The sequence below is a fragment of the Bubalus bubalis genome, chromosome 18 (assembly GCF_019923935.1).
Source record: "Bubalus bubalis isolate 160015118507 breed Murrah chromosome 18, NDDB_SH_1, whole genome shotgun sequence".
NCBI classification, from domain to species: Eukaryota; Metazoa; Chordata; class Mammalia; order Artiodactyla; family Bovidae; genus Bubalus; species Bubalus bubalis.
In genome coordinates, this window is record NC_059174.1 from 51,017,742 (window position 1) to 51,034,712 (window position 16,971).

Consider the following 16,971-nt stretch of genomic DNA (forward strand, 5'->3'; position numbering starts at 1 on the left):
CTGACAGGCTCCTCTGTCCATGGAATTCTCCAGGCAAGAATACTGGAGTGGCTTGCCATTCCTTTCTCCAGGGGATCTTCCCGACCCAGGGACTGAACCCTTATTTCCTGCCTCTTGTGGGTCTCCTGTATTGGCAAGAGGATTCTTTACCAATGAGACACTTGGAATCCTGATAGTACACAGGGCCTAATGGGAGGGAAATAGAGAAAGAAGGGGATATGTATATATGTATGGCTGACTCATTCTGCTATGTAGTAGAAGCTAATCCAACATTGTAAAGCAGCTACGATGCTGTTGTTTAGTCAGTAAGTCGTAACCGACACTTTTGTGACCCCATGAACTGTAGCCCACCAGGCTCCTTTGCACCTGAGATTTCCCAGGCAAGAATATCAGAGTGGGTTGCCATTTCCTTCTCCAGGGGATCTTCCTGACCCTGGGATCTATTCGTGTCTCCTGCACTGGCAGGCAGATTCTTTACCACTGAGCCACTAGGGAAGCCCAAAGTAACTATACTGAAATAAAAATTATTTAGTAAAAAAAATAAGCTTATATCATAAATACTATATGCTAACAAAGACAGTTGGAGAAGGCAATGGCACCTCACTCCAGTACTCTTGCCTGGAAAATCCCATGGACGGAGCAGCCTGGAAGGCTGCAGTCCATGGGGTCGCTAAGAGTCAGGACACGACTGAGCAACTTCACTTTCACTTTTCACTTTCATGCACTGGAGAAGGACATGGCAACCCACTCCAGTGTTCTTGCCTGGAGAATCCCAGGGACGGGGGAGCCTGGTGGACTGCTGTCTATGGGGTTGCGCAGAGTCAGACACGACCGAAGCGACTTAGCAGAGAGCAGAACAAAAACAGGAGACAGGGACTTCCCTGGTGGGCCAGTGGTTAAGACTCTGAGCTTCGATTGCAAGGGGGCTTGGGTTCCATCCCTGGCTGTAGAACTAAGAACCCCTGTATCACGAGACGCAGCCAAACAAGCAAACAAAAAGAAAACCAGAAGACAACTTGAGTGACTACGGGTTCAACATGCCTTGCAATCAAGTTGGAAAATCAGCCAATGGCAGGATGAAGTTCTATGTTTGATTTCCAGCAATTTCAGCCCAGCAGCTCTAGGAGAAAGGGGTCAAGAAAGTCTTAAGGCATTTAGGCAGCACTTGGGCTAAAAGTGTGAGTGCCTGAGCTCATCTTTTTCTTTCACCATTTTGTCTGATGACATTAGGAGCAACCAACCAAGGTTATTATATTCCTTAGTTTCTCCCCAAATGTTCAAATGTATTATCAACAGAGTCACATAGAACCCTACTTGTTATTTTAAGTGATTGATTAGGCATATCTGCCAACAAAGGTCCGTCTAGTCAAGGCTATGTTTTTTCCAGTGGTCATGTATGGATGTGAGAGTTGAACTGTGAAGAAAGCTGAGCACCGAAGAATTGATGCTTTTCAACTGTGGTGTTGGAGAAGACTCTTGAGTGTCCCTTGGACTGCAAGGAAATCCAACCAGTCCATTCTGAAGGAGATCAGCCCTGGGATTTCTTTGGAAGGAATGATGCTAAAGCTGAAACTCCAATATTTTGGCCACCTCATGTGAAGAGTTGACTCATTGGAAAAGACTCTGATGCTGGGAGGGATTGGGGGCAGAGGAGAAGGGGACGACAGAGGATGAGATGGCTGGATGGCAACACTGACTCGATGGACGTGAGTCTGAGTGAACTCCAGGAGTTGGTGATGGACAGGGAGGCCTGGTGTGCTGCGATTCATGGGGTCGCAGAGTCAGACACGACTGAGTGACTGAACTGAACTGAACAGATATTTTGCCTATCAGTGGTCTCTTTACAACTGGGAGGTCATCAGTGTCTTTTATTTCGGCCACACCACGCAGCTTGCAGGATCTTAGTTCCCCAACCAGGGATCAAACTTGCACCCTGACGCAGAATTCAAAGCCCTAGGTCTCATTTTAAATGCATTTCAAACCACTGAGGCTTGGCAACATTTAACTGCCAGCCAATGTCCTGTACTTTCCATCTGAGAGATAAACTTGAACAGCATGCTCTCAGGTTGAGGAATGATCAAGCACTGACCAGGTGAGGTTGATTCCTATCAGGTTGAAGGGGTGTTGGGGTCTCAGTTATTTAAGAAGCAAAATGACTTGGTCAGCCACAGGAGAGCAAGCTACCATGGCACTGCATTTGGGGCTCTTTCTGATTTGGGCTGGCATGTCTATATTTCTACAACTGGACCCTATGAATGGAGGTGAGAGGGGGTGACAGGCTAGAAATGGTGAGAAAGACCCTGCCCCAGACATGGACTGATAATTAAGGTCATGATGCTAATAATATTAATAGCAGTGACAAACCATCTCCCATTTCTTGAGTACGTCCCGAAGGACACGCATTATGAAGGGCTTCACATTTCATTTACTATTCAAGAAACTCTATGAAATTGAAACACAGATGAGTTTGGCAGCAAAGCTAAAGGCCTTTTTGAGAGCTGCCTCATTCCTGAATCTCCATTGCACCGTCCCAGACACAGGCAACCTCCTCCCAGGGTTGGTTATTTTGTTCAAATGAAGAGCTTTTGATGTTTGTAGAGTTGACTGTTTGAAATATTGGGTTGGCCAAGAAAAGAGTTCACTTGGTTTTGTCATAACATCATATGGAAAAACCAGAACCAACTTTTGGGCCAGCCCAGTCACAGGGACAGTGTGGTCTCAGGGCAGGTCCAATGAACAGTACACTACAGCAGACCCTGACTTTGTGGTGGAATTCATGAATGTTCATAGGGGAGCGGTGAGAACGTGTCAGGGTCTCCCTCCCCTATTCTGCTTAGCTCCTGGTCTTCGAGTATCTTGTTCAGGTAAACAAGGACTTCAAAATAGAAAAGAAAATACAAGTTAGAGATGCTAGGCAGGTTCTACTATAGATGATATTCTGGTCATGGCCCTGCTTTGTTTTGTTTTGGTTTTTTTAGTTGTTGATGTTATTTTTTGTGTGTGTTTGTTTTTTAAAATTTTTAATTGGAGAATAAGTGCTGTACAGAGTTTATATATATATATATATATATCCCTTCCCTCTTGCGACTCCTTCCAGCCCCACCCACCATCCTACTCCTCTAGGTTGAAAACACAAAGGGTGGGCTGGGCTCCCTGCGTGATGTAGCAGCTCCCCACTAGCTGTCTATTTTACACAGGGTGGTGTGGATATGCCAGTGGTACTCTCTCAATTCGTCCCACCTAAGCCTAACCCTGCTTTGTTCCTGCTCCTCCTCCGTCCATCTCCTCTGCTCCTGCTTTTCTTCCAGATCAGCAGCTGTCTGAGGACTACTTCATTCTTCCTAAAGAAATGGAAGACATTGCTTCTGGTGCAGAAACCAAAGGTAATCAACAAGGGAAGAGAACGACAACAAACCACAGTCCAGGGCAACAAATTAACATGTGCGGCAGCAGAACTGATGGGGATTCTCCAGAGATACTTTACAGGCAGGAGCTCATAGCACCCTCTCAGTCACGGGAGGAGGCAGCTATGCACGTCCCCCAAGGGGGCGATCCCAGACAGCAGAACTATGTGTAGATGGCAGGGCTGGAATCTGAACCCAGAATCCAGGCTTCAGCTCTGGTGCCACATGCTGAAGTAGAAACTGTCCAAAGTCACATTTGTACACCAATCCTTACAATTTGTATATTTTTAACATGTCAACTAGTCACTTTTCATTTGTATTTCTTTGTATTTACAGACAGGTGTATATATCCAAATGATTTTTTTTTCACTATCAAAAAACAGTAAAGTAGGAACTTCCCAAAATTAGAGAAGCCTTCCTAGTCCCTGAGGGAGGGAGCACACCACACTGACCTTGGCATCCCCGATGCTTAGCAGGGGCTCTGTACACAGCAGGCTTGGCGCTGATGGGCAGGCGTGAAAGGAGATTTTGCTAGAGTTACCACAGACATCATGAAACCCTAAGTGCCAAAGAAGTGAACAATGTCTTTCTTCTTTCAGATGATAAATGTGTTTTCCCATTCACCTATGGAAACAAAAAGTATTTTGACTGCACATTGCATGGTTCCATATTCCTGTGGTGTTCCTCGATGCAGACTATACAGGAAGATAGAAATACTGTACTAAGAGAGGTAAGCATGCAGCCTGTCCTCGTGTGAGAAGCACCTGGCTTCCCAGATGAAGGGGGAAAGTCCAAATTGCCTCCTAGAGGGAAGCCTCAGGCGTCTCCCGATCCAGCCCTCTGTGTTCCGTTCCTGTCCCTTTCTCTCTTTTTTGGGAAGGAGGTGGGGAGGGCTCTGCTCAGTCTTTGTTGCTGGGCCCAGGTTTTCTCCAGTTGCAGCAAGTGGGGTCTCCTCTTTGTTGGTGTGTGGGTTTCTCACTGTGGTGGCTTCTCTTGTTGGGTGGCACAGGCTCTAGGCACAAGGGCTTCAGTCGTTGCAGCCCATGGGTTCAGTAGTTGAGGTGCCCATGCTTATTTCCTCCTCGGTGTGTGGAATCTTCCCGGACCAGAGGTGGAACCAGAGTCTCTTGCATGGCAAGGTATTCTTAACCACTGCACTACCAGGGAAGCCCCACTTTCTCCTGATAACACTAAAAATAATCCTCCTGCAATTAATATTTTCACCTATCCCTTCTATTTTTCCAGACTATGCCAAATGTGTCTTTCCCTTTATCTATGAAGGCAAGTCATATGACACTTGAACAGTAATTGGGAGTATTACTATGAGCTATTGGTGCTCACTCTCTTCAAACTATGACGAGGATGGAGTTTGGAAGTATTGTTAGCAGTAAAAAGAGGTAGGAGTGTCCAGGGAGGATGGATAGAAACAGGGGTGAGCAGGGAAGAGGAAGGGCTGGGTAAGGAGGTGCAGTAAGATGCCAGAGCGAGAAGGAGGGAAGAGGCAGGGGGAGAGAGGGGATGAAGGAGAAAGATGCAGGGCAAAGAGTGAGGAGCAGAGGTTCACGAGGAGAACGATACAGACATGAGGATGAGGAAAGGGGGAAGGAGAGACGGAAACAGAGGAAGAGACAAGGGCAAAATGCGAGAGAAGTGGAGAGGTGAATCCAGAAGAGAGAGAGATTGCAAGATGACAAATGCAAAGAGGAGTATCTGGGGAGGATCAGTAGCAAGAGAAGATGGAAGGAAGGTGAGAAAGGGGCAGAGAGAGGACAACACAGTCTTAGGAGCAGGCCTGAGACAGTAGGAGCCAAGATGGGATGAACAGAAAGCAAAGAAGAAACAGATCTTTGCCCTCTGTGGGGCTGACTGGGAAACAAAACAGACTTCATTAACACTGACCCCAAAATTATGTTCAGTTACTCTCCAGTGCATCCACCCATGGCCACGGATGCAATCAAGCCTTCGAAACTTCAGTGGAGAAAATCAAGAACTCTCAAGCAAAGGTGATGCTCTGAGCGACAGAGGTGAAATTCTTTCCCTACATCTCTGCCTTGTGCCTGCTGTGCATGGGTCCAATCAATAAACACTTTCTCTGCAGGTGTGGTCTTTGTCCCACAAAGAGACCTGTATATCAGACGGGAGGGTCTCAGTGTGCTCCGGTTAACCAGGCAGGATCTTGTTTTCCTTTCCTTTCCTTGGGGTCCCAATGGAACATCAAAGCACATCACAATTGTCGCTCCTGGGGGTCTGACTGACAGCTGAAGACCTGGTGGTAAGGCCAGAAGTGGGATGGGAGGAGAGTCCCAGAGGGTACCAAGGCCCCGTCCCTGTCGTAAGAGATCTTTCTTTTCCCAACTTAGCTGAAATGTTATTTCTTCCTGGAACTATTCTCTGATTCCACTGTATAAGGAGTCCCGTCATGTCTTCCCAGTTCATCCTTTCTCTCCTCACAATTAAACTGCCCATCTCTCCAGGGGGACTGTAATTGGGGTGGGGGAAGACAAGATGGACTGTGTTTGCCCTGGTTTCAGTCCTAAATGCAGAATTTAACACATATATAAGGATTTTAGACAAATATTTTTTCCATCACTAACAGGGCCTGATTGAAAGAAGGTTAAATTCACAGGTGTCAGAAATAATGAAGGGCCTGAAAAGGCCTGATCACTAAATTTTATCTTAAAAAATCACTCAGTGCCTATCACAAAAACAGAAATACAGACCAATGGAATACGATAGAAAGCCCAGACACTAACCCATGCACCCATGGGTACTTTATATTTGACAAAGTGAAAGTGAAGTCACTCAGTTGTGTCCGACTCTGTGGGACCCCATGGACTGCAGGCCACCAGGCTCCTCCCTCCATGGGATTCTCCAGGCAAGAGTACTGGAGTGGGGTGCCATTTCCTTCTCCAATACTTGACAAAGGAGGCAAGAATAGACAATGAAGGATTAGTCTCTTCAGTGAGTGGTGCTGGGAAACTTTTACAGCAACATGTAAAAGAATGAAATTGGAACACTTCCTAACACCAGACACAAAAATAAACTCAAAATGGATTAAAGACCTAAATGTAAGACTGGAAACTTGAAAACTCTTAGAGGTAAACACAGGCAGAACACTCTCTGATATAAATCACAGCAAGATCCTCTATGATCCACTTCCTAGAGTCATGGAAATAAAAACAAACAAGTGGGACCTAATTAAACTTAAAAGCTTTTGCACAGCAAAGAAAACTGTAAAGAAGGCGAAAAGACAGCCTTCAGCGTGGGGAGGAAATAACAGCCAATGAAAAACTGACAAAGGATTAATTTCCAAAATATACAAGCAGCTCATGGAACTCAATACCGGAAAAGCAAACAACCCCATCAAAAAGTGAACAGATGACTTAAACAGATATTTCTCCAAAGAAGACATACAGATGGCTAGCAAACCCATGAAAAGATATTCAACTTCCTTCATTATTAGAGACACGCCAATAAAAACTACAGTGGGGTATCATCTCACACTGGTCAGAAAGGCCGTCATCAGAAACTCTACACAATAAGTGCTGGAAAGGGTGTGGGGAAAGGGGAACCCTCTTACACTGTTGGTGGGAATGTAGACTGATGCAGCCACTATCGAAGACGGTATGGTGATTCCTTAAAAGAGTAGGCATAAACCTACCATATGACCTTTCTATATCTTGTTACCTAAAGGTACGCATGGGGAGTCCAGCTGCTTGCCGCTCAAAAGCCAGGAAACAGGCCAGGTTGGTGAAAGGAAAGTTTGCTTATTTCAGATGCTGCAACTGGGGTTGGTAGCGTGGCGGACATCTGTCGGAAGGCCGACTCCCCACCTGACAAGTAGGGGGTGAGGGTTTTATAGACAAAGTGTGTGGGGGGGTTACATGCAGAAACAGTGCCGTCATCTCTAAGAGTCATCTTCAAATCGGTCATCAGTGGTCTGACCAGCATCACCTTGAATGTTTTAGGTACAGTTAATCTTCAGTTCCAGGGTCCGTTTGTTCCCAATTCTTTGTGATCAGTTCTTGGAATTGTGCCAACTCAAGTCCTGGGTACAGTCTGGTCATCATGCAGTGAACTTCTCCACCTGCTATTTTGCTATCTATAAGTCAGCCCAAAGGATATGACTCAGAATATTATCTACAGCCCTTGAGAAAGAACTAAAGGTCCTTGACTATGCTTAATGACTATGTTACTATTATTTAGTCTCCTTAGACTGTTTTCCTTTGTTTCAGCATTTCTTATTTCTCTGATTAGACTTGTTCTTTGACTAGAGTTTTCCACAGGCAAAAGGCAGGCAGAAGGCATGAGCAGGTGGTGAAGGATCATAGAGTCCTGCTCTGTTTCAATCTCAGTACTGGGCATATACCCAAAGAAAACCATAATTGAAAAAAAAAAACAACACATATAACCCAATATTCATTGCAGCACTATTTACAAGAGCTAGGACATGGAAGCAACCTTAATGTCCACTGACAGATAAATGGATAAAGAAGCTGTGGTACACACATACAATGGAATATTCATTTCAGTGCAGTTCAGTTCAGTCGCTCAGTCGTGTCCAACTCTTTGCGACCCCATGAGTCGCAGCATGCCAGGCCTCCCTGTTCATCACCAACTCCCGGAGTTCACTCAAACTCATGTCCATCAAGTCGGTGATGCCATCCAGCCATCTCATCCTCTGTCGTCACCTTCTCCCCCTGCCCCCAATCCCTCCCAGCATCAGGGTCTTTTCCAATGAGTCAACTCTTCGCATGAGGTGGCCAAAGTATTGGAGTTTCAGCTTTAGCATCAGTCCTTCCAATGAACACCCAGGACTGATCTCCTTTAGGATGGATTGGTTGGATGTCCTTGCAGTCCAAGTGACTCTCAAGAGTCTTCTCCAACACCACAGTTCAAAAGCAGCAATTTTTTGGTGCTCAGCCTTCTTCTCAGTCCAACTCTCACATCCATACATGACCACTGGAAAAACCATAGCCTTGACTAGACGGACCCGAATATTACTCAGCCATAAAAAGGAATGCATTTGAGTCAGTTCTAATAAGGTGGTTCCTGGGAACAAAGTGAGAGTCACTCAGTCGTGTCCGACTCTTTGTGACCCAGTGGACTATACAGTCCATGGAATTCTCCAGGCCAGGATACTGGAGGAGGTAGCCAGAGTGAAATAAGTCAGAAAAAGGAAAACAAATATTGTATACTAATGCATATGTATAGAATCTAGAAGATGGTACTGATGAAACTTATTTGCATGGCAGCAATGGAGACTTAGAGAAAACAGACTTGTGGGCACAGTGGGGGAAGGAGAGGGTGGAACAAACGGAAGTAGCATGGAGACAAATACATGACCTTATGTAAAATAGATAGCCAGTGGGAATTTGCCCAAATCAGGGCTCTGTGACTAACTAAAGGGGTGGGATGCGGCGGGAGGTTCAAGAGGAAGGGTGTACTTATGGCTGATTCATACTGAGGCATGGCAGAAACCAACACAATATTGTAAAGCAATTGTCCTTCAATTAAAAAACAAAACAAAACAAAACACTCAGTGCCTATCTAAGGAATCCTTGGTACCTGGTGATAGACTTTCAGTCACCATCCAGGGAAGAGATACACAGGCTTTTAATCACTGTGCAGCAAGGAGGTATTGATAGAATGTTTGTCCTCTGTGATTTAAGGCCAGTAACTCAGAGCTTCACTTGAAACCAGGAGGTAAAAATAAAACATAATTTTTAAGTTAAATAATAAAAAGTTTTAACCGAAAATGTTTTAATAAAAATAAAAAGGAAACCAGGGGCTTCCCTGGTGGCTCAGTAGTAAGGAATCTGTCTGCCATGCCGGAGACACTTGTTCCATCCCTGGTCTGGGAAGATTCCACTTTTCCCAGAGCAACCAAGCTCACGTGTCCCAACTACGAGCCTACTCTAGAGCCCAAGAGCCCTACTGAAGCCTGAGTGCCCTAGAGCCTGTGACCTGCAACGAGAGAAGCCACCACAATGAGACGCCCCTGCACCACTAGAGACTAGCCCCCAGTTGCCACAACTAGAGAAAAGCCCAAACCACAATGAAGACCCAACAGAGGAAAAAAAAATAATTAAATAAAAAGTATAAATAAAACTAATGGGAGAGAAATCCAAAAAGGAGTGAAGATACATATGGCTGATTTATTTTACTATGCGATAGGAGCTAACACAAGATTGTAAAGCAAGTATGTTGCTGTTGCTGTTGTTTAGTCACTAGGTCATGTCCAGCTCTTTCGTAACCTCCTTGGACTCTAGCCCTCAAAGCTCCTCTGCCCATGGGATTTCCTAGGGAGGAATACTGGAGTGGGTTGCCATTTCCTTCTCCAGGGAATCTTCTCAACCCACGAATCGAACTTGCGTCCCCTGCGTTGGCAGGGGTATTCTTTACCACTGAGCCACCAGGGGAGCCTAAAGCAATAGAATAACTTCTATACTGCAATAGAACTTATTTAATAAAAATAAATAAGCTCTATATCATAAATGCTGTATGCTAACAACAACAAAAGAAGTAGACAGGGATTTCCCTGGTGGTCCAGGGGTTAGCACTCTGAGCTTCCGCTGGTCGTTGTACTAAGAAACCCCATTCTTAGTTGCTTAGTTGCTCTGGGAAAAGTGGAATGTTCCCAGAGCCCTGATGGAACCAATGTCTCCAGCCTGGCAGACAGATTCCTTACTAGTGAGCCACCAGGCAGCGAGGCCCAGCGAAAACAGACAAACCAAAAAACCGGTAGATACCCTGAGAAGTTGACAGTTCAACTTGTCTTAGAATCAAGTTGGCAAATCAGCCAACGGCAGGATGAGGTGCTGTGTTTGATTTCGAGCAGTTTCAGCCCAGCGGCTATAGTAGAAAGGGATCAAGAACCTCTTAAGTCGTTTAGGCAGCAGTTGGACTGAAAGTTGGAATTCCTGAGCTCCCCTCTTTCTTTCAGTGATGTTCGGAGCAAGCAACCAAGGCCATTATACTCCTTAGGTTCGCCTCAAATGTTCAAAAGTATCCCCGACAGAGTCACAGAGCACCCTGACTGTTGTAAGTGGTTGATTAGGCATATCTAACAGACATTTTGCCTGATTCTAAGACAGTTCGCACCATGGACTATAAGTCGTCTTAAGGTAGGAGATAGTGGGTCTTTGGGCTGGACACCTGGTATTCATCAAGTGGAGTAAAATTCAAGTAAAATCCAGACACTCCAAGGACAAAGCTAGAGGCAGGACCTGAGCTCTGCTAAGACAAAGAGATAAGGTGACCACTCCTGAGGTCAAGAAGTCAAGGCTGACTGCCCTGTCTGCACTTGTCCAGAAAGGCTTCTTGGAGTCAAAGAGGGAGGCGGCCCCACTCCAGAATAAGTGTAGACAAGCAGCCATAGGCCTCTGTGTTGGGATCCATCTTAGCAATAAGTTAAGCACACATCTTGCAGAGGGTCCATGGACCAGACAGCTGTGAAGAAAGAAACAAGATAATTGCCCAAATGTGAACAGACACCGGAGGGACTGTCCTATAAATGTGGTGCACATCACCTCTGTACCTCACAGTCCTCTTCCAGGTTGCCTGCACTCCTCCCAGGGTGTGCATCTCTGCCTAACTGCTGACCTACTACGCTCTTCTCATTGGAGAGGATGCTCATACCCTTTGTCTCTCTGGGTGTGCATCTCTGCCTAACTTCTGAGTTGGATAAACAAACTGTTTTTCTGTGTGGTCTCGCATCTGTTGTGCAGTGTCTCTAATAATAACCTTGGTACTTATTTGGACAGTTTTTGATTCCTGGAAACTTTCTTGCTTTCAAACAGGGGCAAGAGCCAGGGCTCCTTAGCATCTAGACTCAAGCCTAAGCTGGTAGAATGGCTAGGACTCCTAGTTTTCATCCAGGTGACGTAGGTTTAATTCCAGGGCAGGGAGCTAAGGTCTTTCTAGAGGACTACTCACTGCTCTCCCTCTGAGGCCAGTCGCTTCAAGCCTGGGAGTTCGTTAGTGTCTTTTCCTATTTATTGGTCACACGGTGTGACTTGCAGCATCTTAGTTCCCAGCAAGGGATCAAATCTGTGCCTCAGCAGTGGAAGACAGAGCCCCAGGTCTCGTTTTAAGTGCATTTCAAACTCCTGAGGCTTGGAGACATTAAACTGCCAGCCAATGTCCTGTACTTTCCATCGGAGAGATAAACTTGCCCTGCATGCTCTCAGGCTGAGGAACGATCAAGCATCGACCAGGTGAGGTTGATTCTTATCAGGTTGAAGGGACGTGGGGGTCACTGGTTAAATAAGAAGCAGATCGACGTTGGTCAGCCACAGGAGAGCAAGCTACCATGGCACCGAGTTTGGGGCTCTTTCTGATTTGGGCTGGTGCATCTGTGTTTCAACAGCTGCACCCTGTGAATGCAGGTGAGGGAGGGGAGATGGACTAGAATTGGTGAGAAAGACCCTGCTCCAGACACGGTGATTGTGCAGTGCTAGTCGCTCAGTCGTGTCTGACCCTTTTGCAACCCACTTGACTGTAGCCCATCAGGTTCTCTGTCCATGGAATTTCCCTGGCAAGAATACTGCAGTGGGTTGCCATTTCTTCCCCAGGGGATCTTCCCGACCCAGGGAGCAAACCCACGCATCCTGGAATGGCAGGTGAGTTCTTTAATGCTGAACCACCAGGGAAGCCCACCCCAGACATGGACTGATGAGTAAAAGTCATGACAATAATAATACTGTGACCAATACCACTGCCATCTCTTGAATGTGTCAGAAGGGCCAGCTGCTATAACATTCACATTTTATTTAATTTTCCAGCAACTCTATGAAATTGAAACCCGGGTGAGTTTGGCAACAGAGCGAAGGGCCTTTCTGGGAGATGTCTCATTCCTAAATCTCCATTGCACTGCCCCAGACATGGGCAACCTACGCCAGGGTTGGTTATGTTGTTCAAATGAAGAGTTTTTGATGTTTGTAGAGTTGACTGTTTGAAATATTGGGTTGGCCAAAAAATGTTGCTTCCTGTTTTGCCATACCATTGTATGGAAAAACCAGAACCAACTTTTGGGCCAACCAAGTAAGAGGGACCGTGTGGTCTCAGGGCAGGTCCAAAGAACAGTGAGTGTCTGACTTTGTGGTTGAATCCATGTGTCTCGGTAGGGGAGCAATGCGAATGTGTCAGGGTCTCCCTCCCCTGTTCAGTTTACCCTGTAGTCATGGAGTGTATCTGTTCAGAGTAAACAAGGACTTCAGAATAGAAAAGAAAACAAAAGAGACGCAGGGCATGTCCTACTACCGACGATAGTCTGGTTGTGGCTCTACTGGGCTTTTTTTGGTTGTTGCTGCCATTTTTTGTTGTTGTTCTTATTTTGTTCTTTATTTTCAATTGGAGGATAACTGCTTTACAATGTTGTGTTGATTTCTACTGTATGACAATGCAAATCAGCCACAAATATATATATATCTCTCCCCTCCCTCTCAAGCCTCCCTCCCACCCCACCCCATCCTCTGCTCCCTCTGTTATACAGCATCTTCCCACCAGCTCTCTATTTCACACATGGTGGTGTACATGTCAATGTTCCTCTCTCAATTCATCCCAGCTAACCCTCACCCTGCTTTGCTCTTACTCCGCTTCCATCCATCTCCTCTGCTCCTGCCTTTCTTCTAGATGAGCTGCCGACGGAGACATACGACCTTCCTCCTGAAATTTACACTACTACATTTTTGCCTCGCACCATTTATCCTCAAGGTAATCAACCACGGAAGAGAATGACAACAAAACAACAATCAAATGCAGCAAACTAACGTGCGTGTCCTGGTAACTGTGAAGGGATCTTCCAAAGACCCTTAAGGGCAGGAGCTAGTTTTATCCTCTCAGTCACGGGAGGAGGCAGGGATGCACATTCCCCAAGAGGGTTTATCTGGAAAGCATCAGGGATATGCCTCTGTAGATGGTGGGGCTGGAATCTGAACCCAGGGTCCGGGATTCAGAGCTGGTATCACATGATAAAGTAGCAACTCCCCAGATTCACATCAGTACACCAACCCTCACAACTTACATACTTTTAACATGTCGCCTAGCCACTCTTTACATCTATTTCTTTGTATCTATAGACACATGTATATCTCTAAATACATTTTTTTCACTGTCAAAAACAATAAAGTAAAAACCGCCCACAGTCATAGAACCCTGAGGGAGGAACTACACCATATTGACCTTGACATCCCAGATCCATAGCCAGATGCTAAGGATGATAAACGGAAGGAGGGGGACCTGGGAAGGATTCGTGGCAAGAGAAGGTGAGAGAGAGGCAGAGAGAGGACAGCACAGTCTTTGGTGCAGGCATGACAGAGCAGGAGTCGAGATGGGCAGAGCAAGGGCATGGGGGAGGCAGGGTGCGACAGCTGAGTCCCGGTTTTGTGCTTGAATCCCTGTGTGTCCTCCTGGAGCAATGAGAACATGACAAGGTCTCCCTCGCCTGTTCTGTTTAGCCCTCTAGTCATCAGGTCTATCTGTTCAGGGTACTAGGACTTCAGAACATAAAAGAAAATAAAAGTTAGAGATGCAGGGCAGGCCCCACTACAGGTCATATTTGGGTTGTGGCTCTGCTATGTTCTTTTGCTGTTGTTACTTTCTTGTTATTTTTTTTTAATTGAAGGATAATTGCATTCCAATATTGTGTTCATTTCACAACACAAATTAGCCATAAGTATATACATTTGCCCTTCTCTTGAGCCTCCCTCCCACCTTACCCTCCATCCTACCCCTTTAGGTTGACAGCACAGAGCGCCAGGCTGGGATCCCTGTGTTATATAGCAGCTTCCCACTAGCTAGCTATTTCACTCATGAAGTGTATATATGTCAACGCTACTCACGCAGTTCCTCCCTCCTAAACCTAACCCTACTTTGTTCTTGCTCTTCTTCCATCAACCTCCTCCGCACCTGCTTTTCTTCTAGAGGAGATACTGTATGACGACAAACCTTTTCCCAGCTTGTTTAGCAAAGCCAACCATCTTAATGCAGTTCTTGAAGGTAATCAACAAGGGATAGAATGACAGCAAAACAACAATCAAATGCAATAAACTAACACCTGTGCCCTGGTGACTGTGACGGGGATCCTCCAAAGATACTTTACAGGCAAGAGTGAATTTTGTCCTCTCAGTCACAGGAGGCAGGTGTCCACATTCCCCAAGGGGGCAACCCTGGAGAGCGTCAAGGGTGAGCATGTAGACATGGTGGGACCGGAGCCTGAACCCATGGTCTGGGCTTCAGAGCTGCTGCCACATGCTAAAGTAGAGACTGTCCAAAGTTAAAGAAATCTAACTAGTCCCTGAGGGAGGGACCACGATAGACAGACCTTGACATCCCCAGGGCTTAGCGGGGGACTCTGTAGATGACGGTCTCAAATGGAGACTTTGCCAGAGTTACCAGAGATCATGAAAGCCTAGGAGTCAAAGAAGGGAACAAGGACTTTCTTCTTCCAGGTCCTGCATGTGCTTTCCCATTCACCTATAAAGGCAAAAAGTATTATATGTGCACGCGCAAAAATTCCATATTACTGTGGTGTTCCCTCGATACAGAATATCAAGGAAACTGGAAATTCTGTACTGAGAAAGGTAAGCGTGCAGCTTGTCTTCATGTGAGGAGCACGTGGCTTCCCAGATGAAGAGGGTTGGTTCATAACTGACTCCTAGATGGAAGACTCAGGCTTCTTCTGACCCAGCCCCATGTGTTCCATTCATCTCCCTTTCGACTCATTTTTTTCCTGGCTCTACTGGGTCTTGTTGCTGCACGTGGTCTTTCTCTAGTTGCAGTGAGTGGGGCTGCTCTTCATTGGTGTGTGGGTTTCTCACTGAGGTGGCTTCTCTTGTGGAGTACAGGGTCTGGGTGCACCAGCTTCCCTCGTTGCAGTGTGTGGGCTCAGTAGTTGAGGTGCCCGGACTTAATTGCTCCTCAGCATTGGTTTCTTCCTGGACCAGGGATTGAACCAGTGTCTCTTTCATTGCAAGGCATTCTTAACCACTGGACCACCAGGGAAGCCCCCTTTTCTTTTGGTAAGCCCTCCACCATTAATGTTTTCACCCATTCCTTCTATTTTTTCAGACGAGCCCGAATGTGTCTTCCCCTTTATCTATCGCAAGAAATACTATGAAAGTTGCACAAGGGTGTATAGTTTTTTCTGGAGGAGTTGGTGCTCACTCACTTCAAACTATGACCGGGATAAAGCTTGGAAGTATTGCTAGCAAAAAAAAAAAAAAAAAAAAAGGTGAGTGTGTTCTGGGGAGGATGGGAAGAGACGGGGTAAGCAGGGAAGAGACAGAGCTGGATTAAGAGGTGGAGTCAGATGCTGCAGTGAGATGGAGGGAGGAGGCAGGTGCAGAGATGGGATGAGGGAGAAAGATGCAGGAGGAAGAGTGAGGAGCAGAGTTTCATGAGGAGAAGCATGCAGAGAGGATGAAGAGGAGAAAGGGGACAAAAGATGGAAACAGAGGGAGAGACAAAGCCAAACTGCAAACAATGGAGAGAGGAGAGTCCCACAGGGAAGGAGAAAGAGAGTTTGCAGGATGACAAATGGAAGGAGGAGGATCTGGGGAGGATCAGTGCCAAGACGAGGTGGAAGAGAAGGTGAGAGGGGGCGGAGACAGGACAACATAATCTTGGAGCAGGCATGAGACAGCAGGAATTGAGATAGAAAGAGCAGAGAGCAAAGGAGAAATAGACCTTTGCCCTCCATGGGACTGACTGAGAAACAAAACTGACTCATTAACCTTGACCCCAAAGCTATGTTCAGTCACTGTCCAGTGCATCCACCCTTGGCCATGGATGCAATCCAGCCTTTGAAACCTCAGTGAAGAAAATCAAGAACTCTCAAGCATGAAGGTGATGCTCTGAATGACAGAGGTGAAATCCTTTCTCAGCATCTCCACCATGTTCCCCCTGGGCATAAGTCCAATCAATAAACCACTTTCTCTGCAGATGTGGTCTTTCTTTGTCCCACAAAGAAACCTATGAATCAAATAGGAGGGTCTCAGCATGCTCGGGTTAACCAGGCAGGATCTTCTAGTGTTCCTTTCCCTTCCTCGGAGTCCTGTTGGAACATCTATACACATTACAATTGTCCCTCCTGGGGGTCTGATTGACACATGAAGACCTAGTGATGAGACCTGAGGTGGGGTGGGAGAAGAGTCCCAGAGGGTATGGAGGGCTGGTCCTTGTCATAAACGATTTGTCTTTTCCCAACATAGCTGAAATGTTATTTCTTCCTGGAGTTATTCTCTGATTCCCCAGTATAAGGAGGCCCAATGGAGTCTTCCCAGTTTATCCTTTCTCACCTTACAGTTAAACTGCCCATCTTTCCAGGTGGACTATAATTGACAGGAAGGGAACAAGGAGAACTGTGCTTTCCCTGGGCTCAGTCCTAACATCCTTTGCATTTATCAAAAGGACTACTCTCCTTTTAAAAACAAAAAAGAATTTTAGAGAATAGCACTGAAACATGTATATTACCATATGTGAAACAGATCACCAGTCCAAGTTCGATGCATGAAACAGGGCACTCAAAGCCGGTGCACTGGGACAACCCTGAGGGATGGGGTGG

General features: G+C 46.1%; 1 protein-coding gene and 1 pseudogene across 1 annotated transcript; both read left to right on the forward strand.

The window, feature by feature from the left end:
• The first annotated feature begins 2,185 nt into the window (after window positions 1–2,185).
• On the forward strand, window positions 2,186–4,789 carry LOC102402765 (annotated as a pseudogene).
• A 6,929-nt stretch (window positions 4,790–11,718) lies between these two features.
• LOC102403094 (seminal plasma protein BSP-30 kDa) lies at window positions 11,719–16,325 on the forward strand. Its single transcript, XM_006052400.4, has 6 exons — window positions 11,719–11,794; window positions 11,981–12,028; window positions 13,041–13,121; window positions 14,331–14,405; window positions 14,858–14,989; window positions 15,477–16,325. The coding sequence occupies exons 1-6, from the start codon at window positions 11,719–11,721 to the stop codon at window positions 15,614–15,616; spliced, it is 552 nt and encodes a 183-aa protein (XP_006052462.1). The 3' UTR covers window positions 15,617–16,325.
• Window positions 16,326–16,971: the final 646 nt, after the last annotated feature.

Excerpts from the sequence above, each read along its gene's own strand:
- LOC102403094 (XM_006052400.4), top strand. The coding sequence starts at position 11,719 with ATGGCACCGAGTTTGGGGCTCTTTCTGATTTGGGCTGGTGCATCTGTG. Across the intron at positions 14,406-14,857 it reads TCTTAATGCAGTTCTTGAAG|GTCCTGCATGTGCTTTCCCA; the intron begins GTAATCAACAAG and ends TTCTTCTTCCAG. Across the intron at positions 14,990-15,476 it reads GAAATTCTGTACTGAGAAAG|ACGAGCCCGAATGTGTCTTC; the intron begins GTAAGCGTGCAG and ends CTATTTTTTCAG.